The sequence below is a fragment of the Gossypium raimondii genome, chromosome 1 (assembly GCF_025698545.1).
Source record: "Gossypium raimondii isolate GPD5lz chromosome 1, ASM2569854v1, whole genome shotgun sequence".
Classification (NCBI taxonomy): domain Eukaryota; kingdom Viridiplantae; phylum Streptophyta; class Magnoliopsida; order Malvales; family Malvaceae; genus Gossypium; species Gossypium raimondii.
Window position 1 is genome coordinate 4,739,165 of NC_068565.1, and position 27,116 is coordinate 4,766,280.

A 27,116-nucleotide genomic window follows, 5' to 3' on the forward strand; every position below is an offset into this window, starting at 1 on the left:
TTACAATTATATCAGTTTGATCCTAAATATAAAATATTCAACAAACTTAGCTCTCAATGTTTATAAAATTTGTCATTTTAATTCAAATTCTAAAAGAAATCAATAAATTAAGCCTTCAAAATTTACAAACGTTGTCAATTAGTTTTAATTGAAAAATTCAATAAATTAATTTTGGTCCTTTACAAAATTAATAATTTAAGCTTCTTAACCCAAGAATCTTAACTTTAAGTTTCAAAATTTTATAATTTTATCCTACTCCGATATGAAATTTCCAACATAGTCTTTGGCATAGACTATTTTTATACACCCTATTTATCAATGCAACACATGGCAAAGGGAACAAAGGAATGAAGAGAACACCATAGTAATTATATTTAAAACATTACAAATGATAAATCAAAGTGGATTACAAATCTTTGGCCAAGGCTATAACAGTCGACCAACCAACTTATAATAATAAAAAAATCACTAAACAACAAATTTCAATACTCGAAATAGATAAAAAAAAAATGACCTCAAGTTGCCATCTTCAGCTCAAAATGACTTGTTTAGTCATAAATAAAGTTACGTGAATTGTCTAGAATTTAAACTAAAATTATAAATTTTGTAAACATTGAGGACTAAATTTATTGAATATTTTATATTCAAAAACATTGGAGGACTAAATTTTGTTATTAAACTAATAAAAAGTTCAAAAACAACTTTGAGCATCGATAATATTTGATTTCTAAAAGTTTAGTGACTAAAGTAAAAAAATTAATAATTTAATGACTAAAATAAAAAGAAGGCAATAATTTAATAACAGTTTTTTGTCGTTTACCCCTACTAATAACTAGAATTGATGAAGATAATCATCATTCTTAATCTAAAGAAGAATCCCTCTTACACATCAGATTCCTTATATCAAAGATTTGAAAGAAAAACTTCCACAACCACTCCAAAGAAGGCTTGATAATAGTTTTGATAAAAAAAACTACAGCCGTCGAGTTCAGAATACATGCTCCCACTCCACTCTTATTCTCACTCAACCTTCTCATTTTACATTCTCCTTTTGCCTGACATCTCTGAGAGAAACATGAAAGGGTGGTTAATACCCTTGTATTTTCTGTTATTTTCCCTCTTCTTTACCTCCAATTCCTGTGCTCTACCACTACCGTCGTGCCCTCATGACCAAAGTGCTGCCTTAACCCAATTCAACAACTCCTTTTCCGTTCATTGCTCCTTATACCCCCAAAGTGCTAAGACAATCTCTTGGAAGAAAGGAACAAACTGTTGTTTGTGGGATGGGGTTAAGTGTGATAGCGAAGCAGGGAATGTGATTACACTTGACCTTAGCTTCAGCTGCCTTATTGGTCCTCTCCACTCTAACAGCACCCTCTTCCTTCTCCGCCATCTCCGTCAGCTAAACCTTGCTGGGAATCATTTCAACATGTCCCCGATTGCATCCCAGTTTGGTAAGTTGACTAGTTTGACCCATCTAAACATCTCTGAATCAGGATTTAAAGGTAAAATCCCCCTTGCAATCTCATACCTTTCTAAACTGTTGTCCCTCGACCTATCCGATAATCATGGTTTGATCTTTGAAGGGCATGTCTTTGAAAATATCGTGGAAAACCTGACGCAACTAAGACACCTTCATCTCTCAAATATCGATATGTCTTCAGTTGCACCTACCTCTTTCATTAACATGTCTTCTTACATAACAACTCTTATCCTTGGGGATAATGTCTTCAAGGAAAGTTCCCCGAAGATGTTTTCCACTTTCCATACCTGCAGAAGTTCGAACTTTTTGAGATCGATAACCAGCTAGAACTCAAGTTCCCAAAGACAAATTGGAGTGGTCCCCTCAAGTCATTGCAAGTCTCATCTCCATATTTGCAGGAACTACCTGATTCAGTTGGCAATCTTAGATCTCTGGAGATATTGGATCTCGGCGGTGGTAATTTGAAAGGTCCAATTCCAGCATCTCTCGGAAACCTCACACAACTTGAACATCTAGATCTTTCCCATAATAACTTCGATGGTCCTATTCCATGTTCAGTTTTCAACTTCACTCAACTTCAGTTTCTAGATCTTTCTAAAAACAAGTTGGTGGGTTCCTTTCCCTCAAAAGTGAGTGGGCTTTCACAACTTAGTATTCTACGCCTTCATCACAACTTTCTCAGTGGCAGGGTACCATCCTGGTTCTTCACTCTTCCATCTTTAGTTGAGTTAATGCTCAATAGTAACAAGTTGAATGGCAATTTTGAATTGACCAAACTATCAGAGCTCAGCAAACTTGAGGTGCTCTCTCTCTCGGATAATGCTTTGTCATCATTTACCAGTGCAAGCAATTCCAATTACTCTTTGCCTTGTCTTGTGAGTTTACAACTCTCTTCTTGCAACATCAGCGAATTTCCAAATTTTGTAAGAAATTTAGAAGGTTTGAACTTTCTAAACCTTTCTTACAATAGAATTCATGTTATCGAGGCAGATATGTTTCTAAAGTTTAAAGGCCTTCAAGTCTTGGATCTTTCGCACAACATTCATCTGTCTGTGGGCAACAATAGCGAGGTTGATCTTGTTTTGCCCTGGCTTAGTGACTTGTGCATGTCTTCTTGTAATATAACTGAATTATCAAATTTCTTGACAACGCAAGAGAGTTTGATGTTTTTAGACCTTTCAAACAACAATATTCAAGGACGAATTACAGAGCAAGAAAACAATTGGGGAAGCAACCTAGTGAATCTTGATCTCTCTAACAATTTGTTGACAGCTCTAGAATATTATCCATGGAAGAGTATTGAACTTCTTGATCTTGGCTCCAACCTGATAGAAGGGCCACTTCTAGCACCTCCACCTTCCACGATGGCTTTCTTAATCTCAAACAACAGATTAAATGGAGAAATTCCATCTTCGATATGTAATCCAGAGAGTTCGTATCTCATTCTTTATCTCGACTTGTCCTATAACAACTTGAGTGGAGCAATCTCAAAATGCCTGGGCTTGAGATATCATTCAAATTTGGATTTGCAGATGAATAAGTTTTACGGAAACATCCCTGATTTTTGGGTTGAGAGAAATTACGGGTTACAAATACTTAACCTCAACAACAATGATTTTGATGGGTCATTACCTAAATCCTTGGCCAATTGTCTTGGTTTAGAAGTGTTAAATCTTGCAAACAACAAGATAAATGACACGTTTCCACACTGGTTGGGAGACCTTCCTCGGCTAAAAGTTCTTGTGTTGCGCTCCAACTATTTTCATGGGCAAATAGCTCATTCTGCAAATGAGTCGCATTTCTCGACTCTGCAAATTTTAGACCTCTCGCATAATAGGTTTTCTGGTTTTCTGCCAACAACATACTTTAGAAATTTCAAAGGTATGATGAATTTGGCCAGTGTTCCAATGGAATATATAGGAGCTGACAGAAGCTATTACATTTATTCCTTGGCTTTAACAATGAAAGGTGTGGAATTCATGCTCGAGAGAGTTCTAACTATTTTTGCAGCCATCGATATGTCAAGCAACAGATTCGAAGGAACAATTCCAGAGACAGTTGGAAACCTTATTTCTCTCGAAGTGCTCAACTTGTCTCATAATCACTTAACTGGTCATATTCCTTCCTCATTAGGAAATCTGGCACAACTGGAGTCACTAGATCTCTCTTGCAACAAGCTTGTTGGGGAGATTCCTTCAGAGCTGACTGATCTGAATTTTCTTGAAGTGTTAAACCTGTCAGAGAACCAGCTCGTTGGGCTCATACCTCAGGGAAAACAATTCAACACCTTCCTCAACGATTCCTACGTTGGCAATACAGAGTTGTGTGGGTTTCCCGTGTCAAAAAGCTGTGGCCATAGTGATCCACCATCAGCAATTTTTGAAGAAGAGGAATTTGATTCTGCATTTGGACTGGATTGGAAATTTGTAATGATGGGTTATGGATGTGGATTGGTTTTTGGATTTTCAGCAGGATACATCATGATGACAATTCGGAAACCAAAATGGCTTGTTTGGATGATTCAACAAGCAGGCAACAGAGTTCTTAGGAGATTCAAGAAAAATCGTTGAGGAAGATGGAATTTGTGATGACAGATGTTTTCTCATCGATGGCTAGCTGGTTGAACACCTTTTCTATAGAATATCTCTCGCTTGCTCCATAATTTTAGATTTAAGAGTTTGTCTCATTTTTGTATTGTCTTGTTTTTTTTAGGTTTCTGTCCATGTGTTGTTGATGATCACTAAATTAACTAAAATTACGACAAAGGCAAGCGCACCTATCGAATAATAATATAGCTAATGTGAGTCGGGAATATCGTATCCACAAGGACTAAAAGTACTAGTACTTACTATTTTTCTATTATATAGCCGATAATTTGAAGGAATTATTTTTAATTTAAAACTAACTAAACTAATTACTAAGAACGCAATAGAGAATGAATTAGGAAAAATAATCGAATAAAACAATGTGATAGGCAATACGCAGGAAAGAATCCACCTAGACTTCACTTATTATTCTGAATCTGAATTAAATGATTTATTCACTTGCGCCTTGATCAGTAGGAATCCCTAAGTTATATTAATATCTCTTTCGAGAGTAAGAATAATTGACTCTAGGTTGATTAATTGAAATTTCTTTCTAATTAAACCGCTATTGTTGCATTAACTCAATCTATGGATTCCCCTATTAGATTTGACTCTAATCCGGTAGATTTATGTTGTCCTATTTCTAGGATTGCATGCAACTCCATTCAATTATGCTAGATCTACTCTTAAACAGGGATTTTTGCTTCACTGAAATAAGCACATTAAGCATAAATTAATATTCTGAAAACATTAAAACACGAAATAAGCATACATAATTGAAAACAAGAATCAATTATTTATCATGTAATTCAGAAATCAAATAATAAGATTCATATAGGTTTCATCTTCCCTAGGTATTTAGGGAATTTAGTTCATAATCTGAAATAACATCATCTCAAAGTTAGGATAACAACAAGACATAAAGAAACTCAATAAAACTTCTAAAGAAATTGAATGGAGATATTCAATCTTGAAGGAGATCCACTTCTGAAATGAATCTGGTGGCGTTCTTTAAGTCTTTTCTTCGTTCTTCTCTCCGTGTCCCCTTAGGTCCTCTTCTACTATGTATTTATAAATTTTAGAATGCTTAGAATCCCAAAAACTTAGCTTTTTCCACGTAAAAGAGAAACATGGTGCGATACCGACACGAGCTGGCACATAGGCGTGTAGCCAGCCTTGTAGCTCAAACAGGCGTGTGCCCAGCCTGTGTGGATCTTGAAAATAGCTTTTTTGTCTAATTTTGGCCCGTTTTTCACTCCTTTTGCTCCCCTATGCTCACCTAATATAGAAACATGAATTTAAAGTATTAGGAGCATCAAATTCACTCATTTACGTAATAAATCATCCAAAAATGCATCAAAAATGGAATTAAAACATGTTACTTTTATAGCTTATCAGTTGTTGTTAAGAAATGGCTTGCATGCAGTATGGTTTTGTCATTGCATGCATGTTGCAATAGGACAACATGCTGTTAGTGTTTGTATTTTGTATCTTTGTTTATTAGTTACATTTGAACTAAGCTAAAAATGTATTTGTTTTGATTAGGTGCTGATAGACTTATAAATCAGCTTAACCAAGTGTGCAAGTTAAGTTTTATAAGTTTTATAATTTTGAAGACAATGTAATGACAGATTTGCTTTCAGTCAAGATGTTTACTTGTTTAAATGGTTGTAAAATTTCAGCTATCAATATGATGAACCTTTTCAACATTTCTTTCTCTTGTTTTTTTTTTATCCTATCAAGCAATTTTTCTTCAAGTTCACAGCTTGATCTTTTGTTATTTTTGATGCAAGTCATTGAAGTTTGTTGCTTAAGACTCATCTTTGTTTTCGATTTTGTTTCTTAACACCAACAATTGGTATCGAAAGCCAACTTCTTAGAGGGCCTTTTCTATTTTTTATTCTCAAAACAACATGTCTTCATCCAGTTTCTCTCCAGCTCTACCATCAGTGTAACACCCCTTACCCGTATTCCTTGATGGAATAGAGCACGAGGTATTACTATTTTTTTTTAAATTTCGGCAGCATTTCTGCTTATTTTTACATAAAACCTCCTGCAAATTTTCAAAGAACAATTTCAAACGATCTTAATATTTCAACCAATTACAGTATTATATGTGCATACACAATTTATTCAATAATAAACACCAACATTTTTAACCGAACAATATTTTACAAACATATTTATATCATATTACATTAAGTCATCTATACATGCCATGTTTCAAAAGTATTGATTACAAAATACCCCGAGAGATGACGATAGTGTGGATGATATTCTGACTTCGTCCAACTTCCGGCAGATTGTTATCACTATAATCAAGAGAAAAATAAAGAAGAGTAAGCATATAGCTTAGTAAGTAACCACATGACAAATTAATCAATTTCTTATAATATTACAAAGTGATATAATTTTAATCATTCATAAATTTCATTGTTTGCTCAATTTCCAGCAAGCTGTTTTTCTGTGTCACAGTTGCTAATTTATTTTTATCTGGAGCTACAGAGCTCCAAATTGAGTTCCGTAAATTTTCTCCGAAACTAGACTCATATACCTTTCTACCATAAAATTTTCATATTTTTTTATTTTTCCAATTAGTACAGTTTATTCTTCAAATCTTCCCCTATTTCACTGCTCGATAGTTCTGACCACCCTTTACTAAAATCTATTTAACACTCTGTAAAAAATTAATATAAGGTTCTTGTTTATTTCTACAGAAAATAGACTTAATGAGGAATTTAATCATATAAATTTAAACCCACAATTATTTTTGTACAACTTTTGGTGATTTTCCAAAGTTGGAACAGGGGATCTCGAAATCTATTCAGCCCTGTCTCACTAAAATTTAAATATCTCAAAATATATAACTCTTTTGCTTGCTATGATTCTTTCATATGAAAATGGACTCATTCAGCTTCAATTTCATATATTAGCCAACCTCTAATTCAAATTCCACCATTTATGGTGAATTTTCCAAGTTACCCAACTGCTGTTGTTTTAAACTGTTTGTAACCAACTTGCTCTTTTGTAGTTTTGATACTTCCATTCATCTTACACATGGGTTGATTAAATATCAAACACAATATTCCCCACACAATCATATTTAATTTACATGTTCAATCACCCTTCCAATTTTCCTGCTGAACACTCAGAATATTAACCGTTATTTGGTGGATTCAGCACTTAGCAACCCCTTGGGGGAATCAGTACTTAGCAACCCCCCTTTTACACATTAAAAAATATGGTGGAATCAGCACTTAGCAACCACCAATGATTCGGGGAATCAGCACTTAGCAACGCCTTATACAATCCGTTACAGTGGAATCAGCACTTAGCAACCACCGATGATTTGGGGAATCAGCACTTAGCAACCCCCCTTTTGCACATTCAAAAATATGGTGGAATCAGCACTTAGCAACCACCGATAATTTGGGGAATCAGCACTTAGCAACCCCTTGGGGGAATCAGCACTTAGCAACCCCCTTTTATGTTCAATGTATTATGACTTATTCCGAGTGTTCAACCAGAAACTTTGTTTTTCAACGCTTTACTACCTTCCAATTTAACCACATTTTAGAGTCTATATCGAGTATTCGTTCCATTTTCAATCAAATCCCAGCAATATATATAAAATAACATTAAAATAATACATTAAATCACATGCATACTTACCTCGGAACAAAATATTGTGATTTTGCGATTTACTCCTCGACCTTTTCTTTTCCCCGTTTAAGGTGGTCTTCACGTCTTTCTTGATCTATAATAGCAAAATTAGCTTATTTAACATTCACATTTAATAAAACAATCCTCGACTCAAATTTTGCAAAAATTACGATTTTGTCCCTAAACTTTTGCATATTTCCATTTTCATCCCTAAGCTCGAAAATTAAATTTCACACCTTATTCTTATGTTTTACAACATGCTAAACACTTTTCCCTTCTATGGCAACATCAAATTTCACACATCACTCTAACATACACTTATGAACAATAAATATTTTTACCGATTATATCGATTTACCCGGTTTTACTTAAAACTGCTTAGCAAAAATTGTTTAACATAATTTCTAGCTTCATATTCTACCATTAAACAGCAAAATAAACACATTTCACCTATGGGTATTTTTCCAAATATAAACCCTAACACGAATTAATGGTAGAATAAGCTAAACCAAGTTACCGGGACTCCAAAAACGTAAAGAACATTAAAAACGGGGCTTGGAATCACTTACTATGGAGCTTGGAAGCTTAAAAACCCTAAATATGGCTTCCCCCTTGCTGATTTCGTTCACCATGAAGAAGATGAGCATATTTTGACATCTTTTTCCCATTTAATTTTATTTAATTACCAAATGACTAAAATGCCCTTACTTAAAAAAAATCTATTTCACTAATTCTATGCCCATTTTTGTCTATCAACTAACTAATGGTCTAATTACCACATAAAGACCTCCCATTTAAAATTTTATAACAATTAGACACCTCTAAGATGTAGAACTCAACTTTTTCACTTTTTACAATTTAGTGCTTTTGACTAAATTGAGTGCCCAAACGTCGAAATTTTCGAACGAAATTTTTACGAAAATTTTCCATGAAATTGTAGACCATAAAAATATAATAATAATAATATTTTCCCTTGTCGGATTTGTGGTCTCGAAACCACTGTTCCGACTAGGCCCAGAATCGGGCTGTTACAACCAGTGTTTAATGGTGAAAGCTACCATATTTGGGTAGTAAAAATGAAGACCTAGCTGTAAGCATTTGACGTATGGGAGGTTGTCAATGCTGATACTGAACCACCACCCTTGAGAGCTAACCTCACAGTAGCTCAAATCAGGCAACACTCTGATGATAAAGCCAAGAGGTACAAGGCAATGTCCTGCCTCAAAAATAGTGTGTCAAACTTGATTTTCACAAGGATTATGGCCTGTGATACTCCAAAAAAGGTTTGAGACAAGCTTAAATAAGAGTTTCAAGGCTCTAAAAAAAAGACAGTAACAACTCATCAACTTAAGGAGGGACTTTGAAAACTTGAAGATAAAGGAGACAAAGACAGTTAAACAATATTAATACAGGATTATGGCTATTGTGAACAATACAAGACTGCTTGGGGACCAATTCAGTGAAAGTAGAATAGTGGAAAAGGTTACTGCAACCCTACTTGAAAGATATGAAGCCAAGATCTCTTCCCTAGAAGACTTAAGAGATTTTTCAACAATCTCTTTAATTAAGCTAATCAATGCTTTTTATGCTTAGGAACAATAAGAGCTAGCAGACAGTAGGAGCATTATGAAGGTGCGTTTCAAGCCATTAGCAGACCAACCTCAAGCTCCCTCAATTACAAAGGGAAGAAGAGCTAGTTAGACAAGTCTAAAAGAGATGGAGGAAGGAGAAAATATCCATTATGCTCTCATTGTAAAAAGGACTAGTCGTCTAAAAGCTTACTGTTGGTACAAGCCTAATGTGTAATGCAAGGTTTGTAAGCAGTTAAGCCATGTTGAAAATGTCTACAAGAATAGGGGCCAACAAAAACAACAGTAATCAAAGTAGTCTAACACTCCAGCTCAAGTAGCTGAGGAAAGCCATGCTCAGGAGGAGCAAGTGCTTGTTGTTTCTTGTTCAGCAATAAAAAAAACACAAAAGGATGGTTGATTGACAGTGGTTGTACCAACCACATGACTCCTGATGCTACTATTTCAAGTGGATAGACAGAAAATTCAACTCAAACGTAAAGGTTGGCAATGGATAGTACATCAAAGTAGAAGGAAAGGGAGATGTGTTGATTGACACTCCTTCAGGTACCAAACTTGTTTTAAATGTCCTTTTAGTACTTGAAATTGATAGAAAGATGCTAAGTACTGCACAATTTCTTGAAAAAAAAAGGTATTATGTTGTGTTCAAAGGTAAGGAATGCTTGATTAGTGATCCAAGTGTATCTAAGCTTATGATAGTAGCCATGACATGATATAAGCTTTATGGTCAACTGGAATAAGGAGATTGTTAGTGCCTATACAACTGCCTTAGATAAGTCCAAGTTGTGGCATATAAGGATGGGTCATGTCAACTATAGATCACTACTTCAGTTATCTAAGGGAGATTTAGTTGAAAACTTTACAAAAATAGTTGAACAACAAGGTGTTTGTGGACAAAAATAGATCACTACTTCAGTTATCTAGGCTCCCATTTCCAGCAAACAAGGCTTGGACGACCTCGAAAAAATTGTAGTTGGTTCATACTAATGTATGTGGACCTATAAAGTCTCAATCTTTGAATGGCAACAGGTACTTCATTCTTTTCATCGATGACCATTCTAGATTCTACTGGGTTTATTTTCTCAAGCTCAAGTCAGAAGTTGCCTCAGTATGTAACATCCCTAACCCGTATCTATTGCCAGAATAGGGTTATAGAGCATTATCAGAGTTTACAAATTAATTTACAGACATTTCATTTCATCAAGCATTCATATTTAAAACCAATTAAAATCAAAACATTAATGAGCTAACGTTGGTCAATTTAACTTATACATGCCATTATAACCAGAATCAAAACATCCAAAATTGCCGATAGAATTATTGGATAGTGTGATAAACATTCATACATCCATTCAATGCATTATTCCCCTAACATGCACAAAATTAACATTCAAGTTAGTCCAATAATTTTCATGTATCAATAATATATACCATGATTGATGAGCTCATCAATACCATGATTTCCATTCCCTTATTATTTTTCCATATTTATCCCGTTGAATTTCTAGGAATTTCGATGGATTTTCAGGGGTACACTTTAGTGTACAAATTCGGGTCCGTCAATTCATATTCATGTGCCCACATTTCCATTTCAGAAAGCACTCCCGCGAACCTCATCCTTACAGCGGGATTACCAGTCCAGGCTAAATCCCCTATAATATAAACTCATAGAGTATTGTCGGGATTACCAGTCCAGGCTAAATCCCCTACAATGACAATTACTCTAATGAGCTTGGATCTGAATTACCAGTCCAGGATAAATTCAGACCCTAATTCGAATTATACGTCCGGGCTAAATCCATTTTCCACATATTCTTCGGGAGGACTATATCAGGATAGGATCACCCGTCCGGGCTAGATCCCTTTTACCGTCAATTCTTTTTCGGAGATTCATCGAATTTTCCTTCCATTCAACTGAGATTTCTTCCCCTTTTTATCAAATATATCAATGTTTCATTAATTTTCATACAATGAACATTCAATATTCACATCAATAACATACATTTCAAGCATTTAAGAATATAATTCAAGTTACACGAACTTACCAAACTAAATTGCAGAAATACCAAAATTCAGGGACATTTTGGTAATTTTTTATTTTCCTCGAATTTCCACCCAATCTTGATCTAAATTAATATTTCATTCAATTTATTAATTTAAATAATAATAAAAATTCATTTCATGCAATGTGGTCACTTTTGACATTTTACAAAATTACCCTTAAAATTTTACTTTTATTCAATTTAGTCATTGAACCTAAAACATGCAAATTAGCCATTTTTAATGAAAACTCATGCTAGTTGAATAAGCATATATTTTCCTCCTCCTCTCCATTCCACATAATTAATGTATATAACATGCTTATATGTAACATTATCTATAATTTCACCATTTATTTATATATTCATTCAAAGCTGTCCACTTGAGTCATAGTCACTAAATTATTTATATCTTGAGCTACGCAACTCTGAATTAAGATCCGCTAAATTCTTATGAAACTAGACTCACATGTCTTCTTGCCATCAAAATTTTCAAATTTTATGGTTTAGCCAATAAGTACAGTTTATTCTTTAAAGTCATCCATGTTCTGCTATCTAACAATTTCGACCCTTCTTCACTAAAAATTAATTATCTCCTCGTACGGGATTAGGATGATGTTCTTGTTTGTTTCTATTGAAAATAGACTCATTAATAATTTTAAACATATAAATTATAACCCACAATTATTTTTATATAATTTTTAATGATTTTTCAAATTCAGAACAGGGGAACCCAAATTCATTCTGACCTTGTCTCACAAAATTTATTATATCTCATAATTTACAATTCCATTGCTTACACCGTTTCTTCTATGAGAAACTAGACTCAATAAGATTTCATTACATATTTTTTCATCCTCTAATTCAATTTCTACGATTTTTGGTAAATTTTCAAAGTCAAACTATTGCTGTTGTCTCAAAACTATTTTAGTGTAAAATGTTGATAACTAAATTTATAACACCTTTCCTTTCTCTTCAATATTTTCCATCACTTTCTCTTATTTCCCTTTACTAACATAACAAGAATATAGAACCTTATACAATGAAACTAGAGGTGCTCATAGGCCGAGCGGCCCGGCCCGGCCCGACGGCTCGCCCGAAATATGGGAGGGTTCGGGTAAAAATATAGGCCCGAAATATGGGTTTGGGCAAAAAATGAGGCCCATTTAGAAAATGGGCCGAGCCTCGAGCACCACTTTTTTGGCTCAGGCCCGGCCCCCGAATATATAATAAATATTTATTTTTTATTTTTAAAATATATTTAAAATACGTTTTTATTTTTTATTTTTAAAATAATTTTTTGGTATTTATTAAAAAAATGGGTCGAGCCGGGATCGGGCTTAGTAATTTTTTCTCGGGCTAGGCCTGGACAAAATTTTAGGCCCATATTTAGGCACGGGCAGAAATTTTTTTCTGGGCCCGGCCCGAACCCGGCCCAGCCCATGAGCACCTCCAAATGAAACTCTACATTAACATTAATTTCCTACTTTTTTCAATAATGTCAAACTCAAAAGCATATTAAAATCTTGATGTTCTTAACTTGTGCTATTGATTTCAATCTTTAACTTAATTTTCTCTCTCCTCATCTAGCTTCTATTTCTTGAATCTAACTTGATGTTCTAGCTCCCCATTGTCTCCTTATTATTTTTCTCTCTTGGAAGCTATGAAAATTCTTTTGATTTCTATGTTAAAATAGAAAATTTTTGGTAAAAAGACCAAATTGTAAAGAAAGGAAATTTTATTTCTTTTCCTCTCTTCTCACGTTGGTTGCATGGAAAAGATGATGATTTTTTCATCTTTCCTCCCTTTTATATTAATCATTTAATAATAAAATAATACGAAAAATCTTAATAAAATATTAATTAAAATATTTATCTAAATTAATTAATTAAAATATCACCAACAACATCATCATTACCTTCTAGAATTCTCTCTCTGTAATTTACCATTTTGTCCTTTATAATCTTTTGAAATTTCATCCTTGAGTCATCACTTAATTTGCTAAAATTGCAATTTAGTCCCTTAAAATTCTTTACCTTTTCAATTTGGTCCTAATTCATCCATTTTCCTTAGTTTCTAGATTATTCCACCCTTAAAATATTTACACTATTGGTCCTTTAAATTTTTTGTATTTACACTTTAACCCCCCAAATTTTGAGTATTTATCTTGGGCAACAAAACTTTTCTCACTTTTGCAATTTAATCCTTTCTTGAATTAATATGTCATAATATACTTCCCAATGTCAACATAACTCAAAATTACCCTTTTATCAATTTATTTTCTTATTTTACTATATCAGGAACATTATCTTACTTTCTTACTGTAGTAATTTTTGGGGTATTACACAGTATTTTGGAAGTTCAAAGTTGCGATTGAGACTCAATCAGGTTGCAAGCTTAGAATTATAAGGTGGATATAATACACCTTTAATCAGTCGCAAAGGTTTTTTAAAGAGTCAAGAGTTGAACACCAGCTCACCAACACCTACACACCTCATAAAAACAGTGTTAATGAAAGGAAGAATCGAACCCTGATAGATATGGCCAGATGCCTGATATTTGAAAGATGTTTGTCAAAAAGTTTTTAGGCTGAGGCAGTGAATACTATAGTTTATCTTCAAAACAGGCTACCAACCAAAACCCTATTGGAGAAAACTCTATTTGAAGTCTGGTTTGGATTCAAACCATCAGTGGCACATTTGAGAGTCTTTAGTTGCATCTATTATGCACATTTTCCTACTGTCAAAAAGGAAAAATTAGAAAAGAAGGCTCAACTTAGCATCTTTGTGGGCTATAGTAGTGTTAAAAAGGGTTATAGAATCCTCGATCCTACAACTTACAAAGTCTTTGTAAGCATAGATGTAGTTTTTGATGAGAAGCCAACATGGATCTCAGACAAGGATGAGCCAGAAAGTGTTGCTGAAGACTTGGTGACAAGGCCAAATGAAGGTGATCAGATTGGGCAAAAGATGAATTTTAAACATGAGTTTGTTAGAGGAACCAAATTGATCAGTGAAGTGTATGAGAGGGTTGACATAGCTGCTGTTGAGCCAGTTGATTTTGAAGAAGCAGAAACACAAGAAAGCTGGAGGCAAGCAATGTTGAATGAAATAAGCATGATCCACAAGAATCGGACTTGGGAACTAGTTGAAAGACCAGTCCACAAGAAAGTCATAATAGTGAAATGGGTGTTTAGAGCCAAACAAAATGCTAATGGAAGTTTGAACAAGCTCAAGGCAGTGTTAGTTGTGAAGGGTTTCAAGCAACAGCATGGTGTTGACTACTTTAAAACATTTGCACCAGTGGCAATACTAGACACTATTAGACTTCTGCTTGCATTGGCAGCTCAAAGGCAGTGGAAGATACATCAACCTGATGTAAAATCTGCCTTCCTCAATGGATTCCCCAGTGAAGAAATATATGTTGAATAGCCTAATGGTTTCAAAATGGCGAGTGAAAAAAGAAAGGTGTACAAGCTAAGAAAGGCATTGTATGGCTTAAAACAAGCACCAAGGGCTTGGTATAACAAAATTAATAGCTACTTGTCAAGTTTGGGATTTGAAAGAAGCAATAGTGAGCCAATATTGTATGTGAAGAAAAAAGGTAATGAAACACAACTGATAGTCTTGTTATATGTGGATGATTTGTTAGTACTTGTGGGAATCATGATATACTAGCAGAATTCAAGAGCAAAATGGAAAGTGTCTTTGAAATGTCTGATTTGGGAAAAATGTCTTATTTTCTTGGGTATCTCAAACTCGGCAGGGCATCTTCATAAGTCAAAAGGCTTTTGCTTTGAAGATTTTAAACAAATTTTGCATGCAAAACTGCAAAGTTGTTAGTACTCCAGTTGCAATTGGTGAAAAACTCACCAGTCAAGGTGTATTTGGAAGGGTAAATGAATCAAGTTATAGAACCCTAGTGGGATGCTTACTCTACTTGACAGCCTCAAGGCCTAATATTGTGTTTGTAGTCAGTCTCTTATCTAAATTCATACGGTATTGTAATGTGAGCCACTTTCAATCAGCAAAAACAGTTATGAGGTACATCAAAGGGACTTTGAGCTATGGATGACATTAGCTCATTAGGATGACATTTGAGCAAAAGGTCATTGTTATCATCATCCATGCGACCGATGGGATTCATTATTGTTGGGATGATAGCCTTGAGCCATGTGGTGCCTGTCTTCATAGAAGAAGTCAAAAATACATCGGAGTCATTTGCTTGGAAGTTCAACCTGGCAGCCATGGCAGCAGGAAGGTAAGAACTGGTATACCAGAAGCCTTCCCTGTTGTAAAGATCTGAACAACACCATGTTTCTTTCGGAAGTTCACCGAACAAAGTAGAAAATACAGATGGAAAGCTAGAGTACTTCATCGAAAGATCTTCCCAAAATATAACACCTGGTAGATATAGGAACTAAACCAAGTACAAGAAATATAACAGCACTCCAAGAGTTAATCTCAAGCAAAATATATATTGAGAAAAAAGGGATAAAGGTAGGCAGCCCTAAGATCAGAGAAAGTCAATAGAAAAGTAGTATTGATATGAAAACCATTGGGACATTTACCTCCCTTGGTTCATACAATAATTATCTTTAAGTATAGCCTTTTATAATAAAACATAATTGCAAATAAAATTAACAGAACAGCACTTTGCTTACAGCTAAATAAAAGCTCAAGCCAAAACAAGTTAGCATTAATAGATTATGAACATAGCAATGGTAGTCCCCAGCTACACAAAGAAAAGGCACTTTAATAATAGATTCGTCCATTCCTATATCTCAGTTGCAAACCTATGGCCAAACCTCAGTATCTCTAAAGACAAATATGTGGGATATGTATTGTCATATTTGTGTCTGAATATGCACCAAACATATGTTTTAGACTGATATATTTCAAGAAAAAGGAAAGAGTCTGAGAAACATAACTTATACATCACTGAAGAAGCAACAAAATTATTGTCTATATGTAAAGATGAGCAAAACTCAATTCGATACAAAAAAATCGAAATTTTTTTTGAATTTCGAGTTAATTGAATCGAGTTATTTGAGTCAACTGAATAAATAATTCGAGTTTTGAGTTCAAGTTGAGTTAACTTTTACAATTGGAATAACAGATTCGTATAAATATCCTTCCAATCCTTGTCAATTTTGAAAATGAACAAATTGATCTATCTCCCAACAAAAATACAAAATAATTAAAATAATTTTCAAAAATTCAAAATATTTATAAAAATTCCAAAATATAAAGAATATATAAATAAATTTTAAATTTTTTCTAAAATAATAATTTTGGGACCTAAATAAGTTAATTAATTATTCAAGTTTGTAGTACTAAAGTATCTCATTATTTTATTAATTTTTGTTATATATGCAAAAGTTTTCAAAGATATATGATTTCAAATTTACGTACTCTAATATGGAACTAGTTATACCATAATAAGATATTAATTTGAGATATTTAATGTTTTTTAAATTTAACTCGAATAATTTAACTCGATTCAACTCAACTCGATTAAAAAAATTTCTGATCGAGTTAGGATGATAAAATAGGACTCGTCAACTCAATTAACTTAAAATCTTTTAACTCGATTAATTTGAAATTTTTTACTTAATTCGATCGAACGCCCACCCCTATTTATCTCAGTTCAACTTGTACATGCCAGCCTGCATATTTACAAAATAAATAGAACATACTGATAGCCAAATACAGTAGTACTAATATTCACTTAAGTAAATACAGTAGTACTAATATTCACTTAAGTAAACATATCATTGAAAATATACGTGGCTCAAGCTACGAACATTAGGTTAAAGTACAGAAGTTACTGAAGCCAAATACAAATAGTTGCAGACGTTTAGGTGAAAAGATTACCACATCTTTAGGGTAACTTTTCATTTGAAGTTCAAAAAAGTAGCTGGAAAAGTTGGACAAAAGGTGAACCCTAAGTGTTGCTAATAAGTAGGAAAAAACATATATAAAGCATGCTCTAAAGTTTGATTCCTAATCTACTTTCAACCTCATTTCTAGAATGATTCGAAGTTAATTTTTAGGGGTTACTTTTCATTTGAAGTTCAAAAAAATAGCTGGAAAAGTTTGAGAAATGGTTAAACCAACTTTAGAAGTAGGGTAGAGAGAAATTTAAAATGTTGCGAGAGATGTCTAAACTAAATTAGCTTTAAAACTGCTTTGTTATCCACTTTTTCAATTAACTTGCTTTTGCAATTTTTTTTTATGTTTTATTCACACAACCTATATTATGATGAACAAAAGAGTTATTAGTAAATGAATCTCAAAGATAAATGAAATCTAATGATTGTCTATGTTTTATACTGATGAAAACAGTTCATTGAGCATTAAGCAAAACATAAAAGGATATCAATTTCTTTATTAAACAATTTAGAAATATAAAAGATGGTGGGAAAATAGAAAAATACTTTGTTTCTATATTTTTGGGTATGTCATACGAATGAAAATTCACTCCTATTTATAGGAGGTCTTATGTCTCTTTATAGGGATATAACTACCCAAATAGATAATCATATTTTTAGCAATAAACATAATTATTCAATAGATATCTACTCAGAATAATCTTGACTATTTGTTAATAATTAAATGATATTATTTTGAATTTAAGAGACATAATTCATCACTATAAATAGTGACAACTTTTGATTAATAACTAGGTGAAATTATTTTGATTACTTATAACTTTTCATTTCATTTGCAACTATTGAAGCAGAAAATATTTTAACATATATTACACATAATGCTATCATTATTATATGCTTTCATCATGATTGTTTACATGACAAAATTTATAATTAAATAGTAATTGGGAAGTTCTTATGGATCGATGCGGTACCGGATGAAACAAGATCATTGTTCTTCAAGAGACTGTAAAGTTCAACAAACATGTCAGCAGATGGATGCACTCTACTTTAGCATATAATAATAAAAAGAAGATAAATATTATCTTATTTTCCTCAGCTTAGGAAAATTATAAATTATAATCAAGGAAAAGAGAAGTGTCTTACAAATCATGAATAGCTGCTATCTCTAAAAATCATCTATTACAAAGCAGTCTCCCATGCCCGTCAGTAAACTGGGTTTCTACCTCTAGCTGATGCCTTTAGCAGGTGTCCGTCTCCGAGCATGAGCCTCCATTAGGTGCATTATTTGGAGGTCCATATGGCATGAACCACTTAACTGGTCATATTTCCCCCTTCAGGGACGGCACAAAGGGAGTGGCAGGGGCTTTGGCCCCTAATTTGATATAATTATCACTTTAGATCTTTAAACTTTAGTACTCCCAAATTTTTTTAATTTAATTTCGATCTGTTATAAAATTTGGTAGGACTTGCATCACTAGATCTCTCTTGCAGCAAGCTTGTTGGAATTGATTGATCTAAATTTTTTCGAAATGTTAAGTCTTTTTGAGAATTAACTTGTTGAAGTCATTCCTTAGGAAAAACAATTCAACACATGTTTCAACGATATTTATGTTGGCAATATAGATTTACGTGGATTTTCTGTTTCAAAAATTATCAAATTTCAATTAACAATATTGGATTGGATTAAAAAATTATAATGATGAGTTATGTACGTGGATTGGCGTTTGGAACTTTTTTTTTTATAAGATATATGATGATGAAAATTCGAAAACCAAAATGGTCCGTTGCTAAATGGCTCATTGCTAGCTTGACTAACTTCACTCTGAATTTTTCTTTTGGTCTAAATAGAGAGTAGATTTGAAGTTTTTGTTGCCTTTAGGTAGTACACATGAAAATAAGTTTTTGAAGTTAGGCTTGAAACTTTAATAGCCAACTTCTAATTTTATTATAGGCAAACGTAACGTGTAGGTTTTCGTTTAAATTAGTTTAGTTTAATTTTCATTATGTTTGTTTTTTTAAATTTATTTTAGTATAAGTTTAAATATATTTTAATTTTAGTTTGTTGTGCTTTTATACTGAGTTGGTTTTAAATATAGTTGATTCAACATGTATTATTTGAAATTTATATTTATTATTGTACTTGAAAACACCTTAAAAATTAGAAAAGTAAAAGAAATTATAATTATGAAATGTAAAATCAATATCTTCATTGAAATTGTCAAAGCAAAATCCATATTACAAATATGTAATGAATCGAAAAGAACCGAACAAAACTTATATACGATAAACATACATGATGTAATTAGAGACTCGTATATTGCAAGTCCAACTTCATTGGGTTTTTTTTTTTTTGTTTCATTTGAATTGATCTGTTGTAAATAAAACAAGAACAACATTCAAAAGTTCAAATTTACAGCGTCCCATGTAACATTTTCTACAATTGAAAACCGACATTTGATATAAAATCTAATGCTCACCATCAAGCTTTAAACATGTCTCTACGATTTATACCTACTATCGCCAAGGTTGAGGCCATTTCATTTCCTTTCTTATCTGCCATTGAAAATACAACACTACCTACCTTTTCAATTTTCCTCTCAATATCTGCAAATGTTGATTGTACTGACCATGGTCTCATTGACTTGTTTGCACACCAGTTGAACACCACTTTAAATCTACAAATAGTAAGTCATTTATCTTCCATTCCAAATATATAAATACTTCCAAGGCTAAAAGCACTACTCCTGCCTCTGCCGAATCAACATTATTTGCTGCAATAGGACCTAAAAACAGAGCTCTTGCAACACCCTCTATATCTCTCAAAACACCTAGACAACTTGCACTATCCTCATTTGCTATCCCACATACATTGAACTTTAATCCTGTTTTGATGAGTTTGAGGATAATACTCGTCCTTAAAACACCTAGACAACTTGCACAATCCTCATTTGCTATCCCACATACATTGAACTTTAATCCTGTTTTGATAAGTTTGAGGATAATACTCGTCCTTAAAATTTTTGGGATGAAATTCATCCTTAATTATGAGATGATTTTCAATAATCGTCCCTAAAATTTTTTAGAGACATGGTTTTAAAAAACGCATATTGAGGACGATTTAAGTCATCTCTAAAATTATTGAACACATTTTTCAAACTTTTAGAAACGTTTTAATCGTACCCAAAGTTTCTAGATTTTGTAGTGTCATGGGAGAAGAATAATTATGAGAGTTCCTTGTGTGCATCTATATGGAATGTTAGAAAATTAATTCGTGTATTCGTTCTTTGATCCATAATTGATTAATAGACCAAACTACTTAATGTGTTAATGTGTTGATGTAATAATGTCATTGGATTGCAATATTATAGCCATCCACAAATTTGGAATAATGCATTTCATATATCTCCACTCTTAATATTATATAAAAATAATAATTTTGTTGTTAATTATGTGATTTGTTAGTAAGAAATGGATTTGTCTTTGAAAGAAAGATAATGATCATGAAAAATTCGAGTTTTCAATCAAAGATGAAGGCATTGCTGTGGATAAGGTTTGTCTATGATGATTTATTGATGCAGGAGAGCTTTTGGTGGATTTATTTAAACAGGTGCAAAATAAGCACAATTAAATCCTAATCATCCTCATCGATATGGCACCCTCCTCAGCAAGGATGTTTAAAGTTCAATGTATGTAGGATAGCAAATGAGAATAGTGCAAGTCGTGTAGGTGTTTTGAGAGATATGGAGGGTGTTGCAAGAGCTTTATTTTCAGGTCCTATTGTAGCAAATGATGCTGATTCTGCAAAGGAAAGAGCAGTGCTTTTAGCATTGGAAGTATTTATATATTTGGAATGAAAGATAGGTAACTCACTGTATGTAGAAATTGGTTCTAAAGTGGTGTTCAATTGGGGTTCAACTGGTGTACAAACAAGTTGATGAGACCATGGTCACTAAGGGTGGGTTTGGATGGGCAATTGGGTGCGGTGCGGTGCGTTTAACTTACTTTTTGTCTCACGCTACAGTATCTAATCTCACCGCCACCGCTGTTTTTATACTAACCGCAGGTAAACGCACCGCCCATCCAAACTCACCCTAAGTCAACATTTACAGATATTGAGACGCACCGCCCATCCAAACTCACCCTAAGTCAACATTTACAGATATTGAGAGGAAAATTGAGAAGGTAGGTAGTTTTGTATTTTCGATGGCAAAAAATAAAGGAAATGAAATGGCCTCAACCTTGGCGAGTATTAGATTTAATGTCAAACGTCAGTTTTTAATTATAAAAAATGTTACATTATGGCACGTCGTAAATTGAACTTTTGAATACTGTTCTTGTTATATTTTCAACATATGAGTTCAAATGAAGAAAAATAAATAAATAAATCCAGAAAAACCTCAAACATTGAAAAGAAAAATAAAACGATATAGCTTAATTTTTAACTATAGACCCAACCCAAGATGCAAACACTTTTTTTTTCCTTTCTCGAAAATTGAAGTAAACAAACCTTAAATGGTGGTGTCTGATAAAATTAAAATTATGAGTTTTTATATTACTGTTTGAGCAGGAGACTTTGTCCATTTTCCACCCTATTCTGCTAGCAATATATGGCTCAAAATAGGAGGGGAAAATTGGAAAAACTACTTTTCTTGATAGCTTAGCTATATATTTCAGATTTAAAAATACCTTTTTATTTCAAAAGTAAATTATTTCTCTCAAATAAAATTGGATTAACTGAATCTCTGTTAATTTTTAAAATGAGCAACTAAGAATAATTAATAATGACGTTAATGTTTTTCGTCAATTATACATTATTTTGATTAGTATAATAATAAATTTAGCCCTTGATGTTTATCGTGTTATATAAATGTTGACAAAATATGTAAATATTCGAGCTAAATTATTAAATCAAGACTGAATTGATAATATATATAAATAATATTTGCTAAATTATTAAATCAAGACCAAATTAACATAATGTGTAAACTTTAAAACTAAAATTATTATAATATCAATAAAATATATAATTGATGATTAATTATCTTGCTCATTTTCTAAATTAACAGGAATTAGACTACTCTAATAAAAATAAAAATTTAATCAAGTATCAAAATTTTAAAAATAAAATCATTTACACCATGCTAGTCCCCATAAAGCAAAGTCCTAATCAAAATTTCAACATTGCTTGACCCTTAAATAAATACCTTAACAAAATTTCTACAATGTTAGGTTTCTTGTCATGTCGGACTAAGATTTTCTTTTCCCTAATTCTAGGCCCCCGTCCCCACACATTTAGACCTAAAAATATTTTCTACAAGGCCAAACCCCAGAGACCAAGAATAAAACTTCACAATGCTAGGCCCCATATAACATGATCTAATAAAAATTTCCACACCAATCTTTACGCATACCTAATAACGCATTGATTGCTACTTATTATATATAGCTATGTAAAACTCTTTAATCGATAATTTCGTGTTCAATTTACATATACTAACAATATTTTATGATCCAAATGTTGTATTAATAAAAGTTTCAATTTTTTATGATTTAGAATAACGTGTATTATAGTGCATTATGTTGACATATAAAATTTGTTTTTTTTCTTAATTTAACATATAAATGCAATGGTTTGAAATGTGAACATGATTGCGTTGTTTGCTTGAAATCTTATATAAACATACGCTATCCACTCCACTCTTGTTCTTTATCAACCTTCCCATTATCATCTCTAAGAGAAACCATGAAAAGGTGGTTAATACCATCGTATTTTGTGATCTTTTCCCTCTTCTTTACCTATAATTCTTCTGCTCTAACATTACCGTTTTGCCCTCATGACCAAAGTGCTGCCTTAATCCAATTCAACAGCTCCTTTTCCATTGATTGTTCCGGTTTTAGGCAACCATCTATATCCAGGGCTAAGACAATCTCCTGGGAGGAAGGAACAAACTGTTGCTTGTGGGATGGGGTTAAGTGTGATACTGAAACAGGGAATGTGATTGCCCTTGATCTTAGTTTCAGCTGCCTTTTTGGCCCTTTCCCCTCTAACAACACCCTCTTCCTACTCCGCCATCTCCGTCAGCTTAACCTTGCCGGGAATGATTTCAGATTCTCCCCAATGGCATCCCAGTTTGGTCAATTGACTAGTTTGACCCATCTAAACATCTCCTGGTCGAGCTTTATTGGTAAAGTTCCACCTGAAATCTCTCGCCTTTCTAAACTATTATCCCTTGATTTATCCATGTCTGGTTTGATGTTTGAAGGGCATGTCTTTGAAAATATGGTCGCAAACTTGACACAACTAAGACACCTTCTCCTCTCAGAAGTCAATATGTCTCAAGTTGTTCCTACTTCTTTCCTTAACATGTCTTCTTACATACAAACTCTTGTCCTCGAGAATAATTACGAACTGCACGGAAAGTTCCCTGAAGATGTTTTCCGCTTTCCTTACTTACAAAAGTTCCGTGTTTCTAGTAATTTTCTTGAACTTAAGTTCCCAAAGACTAATTGGAGTGCTCCCCTCAAGTCACTGCAAGTAACGTTGTCATATTTGGAGGAACTGCCTGATTCAATTGGTGACCTTACATCTCTGGAGATATTGGATCTTCCTGTTAATCATTTAGGAGGGCCAATTCCAGCATCTCTTGGCAACCTCACCCAACTAAAGTATTTAGATCTTTCCGATAATAACCTTAGTGGTGTTTTGCCAGTTTCAGCTTTTAACCTTAGACAAGTTCAATTTGTAGATTTTTCAGGAAACAAGTTGGCTGGTTCCTTTCCTTCTCAAGTAAGTGAACTTTCACAACTTAGTATTCTAGACCTTGATCGCAACTTTCTCAGTGGCAGGGTACCGTCCTGGTTGTTTTCTCTTCCATCTTTAGTTTTGTTGAGGCTCAGTAATAACAAGCTTACTGGTCCAATTGACCAATTTGACAAGGTTACTCCATTGGAGGAGGCTTATTTGCAGAACAATGAGATAGAGGGTCCAGTTCCTGGTTCTATTGCCCTACTTGTGAACCTTATTTATCTTGATCTTTCCTCCAATAAGTTGAGTGGGAATTTTGACTTGGACAAACTATCAAAGCTCAAAAAACTTGAGTCTCTTACTCTCTCAAATAACGCTTTGCTATCATTTACCAGTGAAAGCAAGGCCAATTACTCCTTGCCTAATCTTTTGTCACTAAACCTCTCTTCTTGTGACATCATTGATTTTCCAGATTTTGTAAGGAATCTAGAAGGTTTGAGAGAGTTAGACCTTTCGAACAATCGAATCCATGTCATTGAAGCAAATATGTTTGTGAAGCTTAAAGAACTTCAAAGACTGGATCTGTCACACAACAGCCTGCTATCCCTGAGCAACAGTGGCAACCTTAGTCTTTTCTTGCCAAATCTTGGTTACTTGTCATTGTCATCATGTAATCTAACTGCATTTGCAAATTTCTTGACAATACAAGAGAGTTTGCGAGAGTTATACCTTTCGAACAACAGCATTCAAGGCCAAATTACCAAACAAGAAAGAACTTGGGGAAGCAACCTAGTGATTCTTGATCTTTCTAACAATTTGTTGACAGTTGTAGAATATTATCCATGGAGGAATATAAAAGTTCTTAGGCTTGACTCCAACCTGCTAGAAGGGCCACTTCTAGTACCACCGCCTTCCATATCTGTTTTCTCCATCTCAAACAACAAATTAACGGGAGAAGTTCCATATTCGATTTGCGAATTCGGCACAGAAATTGATGCAGCTCTCGACTTGTCTCATAACAACTTGAGTGGAGTAATTCCAAAATGTGCAGGCTTGGCAAATATTGCTTACCTGGATTTGCATGCGAATAATTTTCATGGAAACATCCCTGATTTTTGTGTTAATGAAAACAATATGTTAAGTACACTTAATCTCAACGACAATGATTTTGATGGGCCATTACCTAAATCCTTGGCCAACTGTCTTCTTTTGGAAGTGTTGATTCTTGGAAACAACAAGATAAATGACACATTTCCCTATTCGTTGGGAAATCTTCCTTCGCTTCAAGTGCTTGTCTTGCGCTCCAACAATTTCCATGGTCAAGTAACCAATCCAGACAACCAATCTTATTTCTCAAATCTGCGAATCTTAGACCTCTCCCATAATAATTTCTCTGGTTATCTGCCAACAAATTTCTTCAAGAGTCTTGAAGGTATGATGGGTTTGGCCGATGTTGATATGGCTTATATGGGAGATCGTTTTCAATATTACACAGATTCCATGGTTCTCACAATGAAAGGTGAGGACATTGTGCTAGAGAGAATTCTAACTATTTTTGCAGCCATCGATATGTCAAGCAACAAATTCGAAGGAACAATTCCAGAAACAGTTGGAAACCTTATTTCTCTCCAGGTGCTCAACTTTTCTCACAACCACTTAACCGGTCATATTCCTTCCTCATTGGGGAATTTGGTAGCACTTGAGTCGCTAGATCTTTCTTGCAACGAGCTTGTTGGGGAGATTCCTTCGGAGTTGACTGGTTTGAATTTTCTTGAAGTGTTAAACCTGTCAGAGAACCAGCTCGTTGGGCTCATACCTCAGGGAAAACAATTCAACACCTTTCTCAACGATTCCTACGCAGGCAATATAGGACTGTGTGGGTTTCCCGTTTCAAAAAGCTGCGGCCGTAGTGAACCACCACCAGCAATTTTTGATGAAGAGGAAGTTGATTCTGCATTTGGATTGGATTGGAAATTTGTAATGATGGGTTATGGGTGTGGATTGGTTTTTGGATTTTCAGCTGGTTACATCATGATGACAATTCGGAAACCAAAATGGCTTGTTGTGATGATTCAACGCGCAGGCAACAGAGTTCTTAGGAGATTCAAGAAATATCGTTGAGGAAGATAGAATTTGTGAAGACAGATGTTTGCTCATCGGTGGCTGCTTGAACACCTTTTCTGTGGAATCTCTCTCGCCATGATTTTCTTTTTGTTACTGTTATTGCTCCCATGATTTTAGTTATAGAGTCATTTATAGTTTTGTCCATGTCCTATGTACTTCTGAGTTTTAATAAATTTGATGAAATAATTCTTTATCTAAATTAAAAACAGCATTGAATTTTTTTTGCTGAATACTTACTTGAATTTTGAATAAATAAAAATTAAATTGAATTTTAGTTAATCGAATTGAATTATTTGAGTCAATTGAATAAGTAATTTTACAATTGAGTTGAATTTTACAATTGAGTAACTCGAATGATTCGAATAATAAATTGGTGTAAATATCATTTTGGTCCCTATCAAATTTGAAAATGAGCAAATTGATCTCTCTCAACAAAAATTATAAAAAGATTAAAAAATTTAGAATTCAAAATTTTATATTTTAAAAATTCTAAAAAATATAAAGAAAGTTAAATATTTTAAAAAATTAGAATAATAATTTTGGACTTAAATAAGTTAATTAATTATTTAAGTTTGTCATATTAAAGTATTTTTATTATTTTGTTTTTGAAAAAGTTTTCAAATATATATGGTTTAAAATTTATGTGCTATAATATGGAATTAGTTATACTGTAACAATATTTTACTTTGACATATATAATTTTTTAATTTAACTCTAATAATTTCACTCGATTCAATTCGACTCGACACAAATTTCTTTTCACTTGACTCGATTCTAGAAAAATTAAAATCAAGTTAGGATAAAAAATAGGAATTGTCAACTCAATTAACTCAAAAAATTTTCACTCGATTTGATCGAACGCTCACCCCTAGTTGCCCCTTTCCTTGCATGCCACACATCATCATTCGGAAAATATTTTCCCTTCAAAACCCTCACCCACAGAGCTTGTTGATGATTGATCATCCTCCACCTTTGCTTTGCTAAAAGTGCAA

The 27,116-nt window shown here is 33.5% G+C and overlaps 2 protein-coding genes across 2 annotated transcripts; both read left to right on the plus strand.

Moving 5' to 3' along the window:
- The first annotated feature begins 1,075 nt into the window (after positions 1–1,075).
- LOC105777194 (receptor-like protein 34) lies at positions 1,076–14,790 on the plus strand. The gene is made up of 3 exons (XM_052629529.1): positions 1,076–1,454; positions 1,736–4,023; positions 13,948–14,790. Exons 1-3 carry the CDS (start codon positions 1,076–1,078, stop codon positions 14,788–14,790), a joined length of 3,510 nt encoding a protein of 1,169 aa, XP_052485489.1.
- An 8,208-nt stretch (positions 14,791–22,998) lies between these two features.
- Positions 22,999–26,121, plus strand: LOC105777186 (receptor-like protein 19). The gene has a single exon (XM_012600298.2). It carries the CDS (start codon positions 22,999–23,001, stop codon positions 26,119–26,121), a length of 3,123 nt encoding a protein of 1,040 aa, XP_012455752.1.
- The last annotated feature ends 995 nt before the right edge of the window (positions 26,122–27,116 follow it).

Coding starts and splice junctions, on each gene's coding strand:
- LOC105777194 (XM_052629529.1), top strand. CDS start 1,076: ATGAAAGGGTGGTTAATACCCTTGTATTTTCTGTTATTTTCCCTCTTC. Junction 1,455..1,735: donor CCCGATTGCATCCCAGTTTG/GTAAGTTGACTA, acceptor AATGTCTTCAAG/GAAAGTTCCCCGAAGATGTT. Junction 4,024..13,947: donor TTCAACAAGCAGGCAACAGA/GTTCTTAGGAGA, acceptor AAAAGTTTTTAG/GCTGAGGCAGTGAATACTAT.
- LOC105777186 (XM_012600298.2), top strand. CDS start 22,999: ATGAAAAGGTGGTTAATACCATCGTATTTTGTGATCTTTTCCCTCTTC.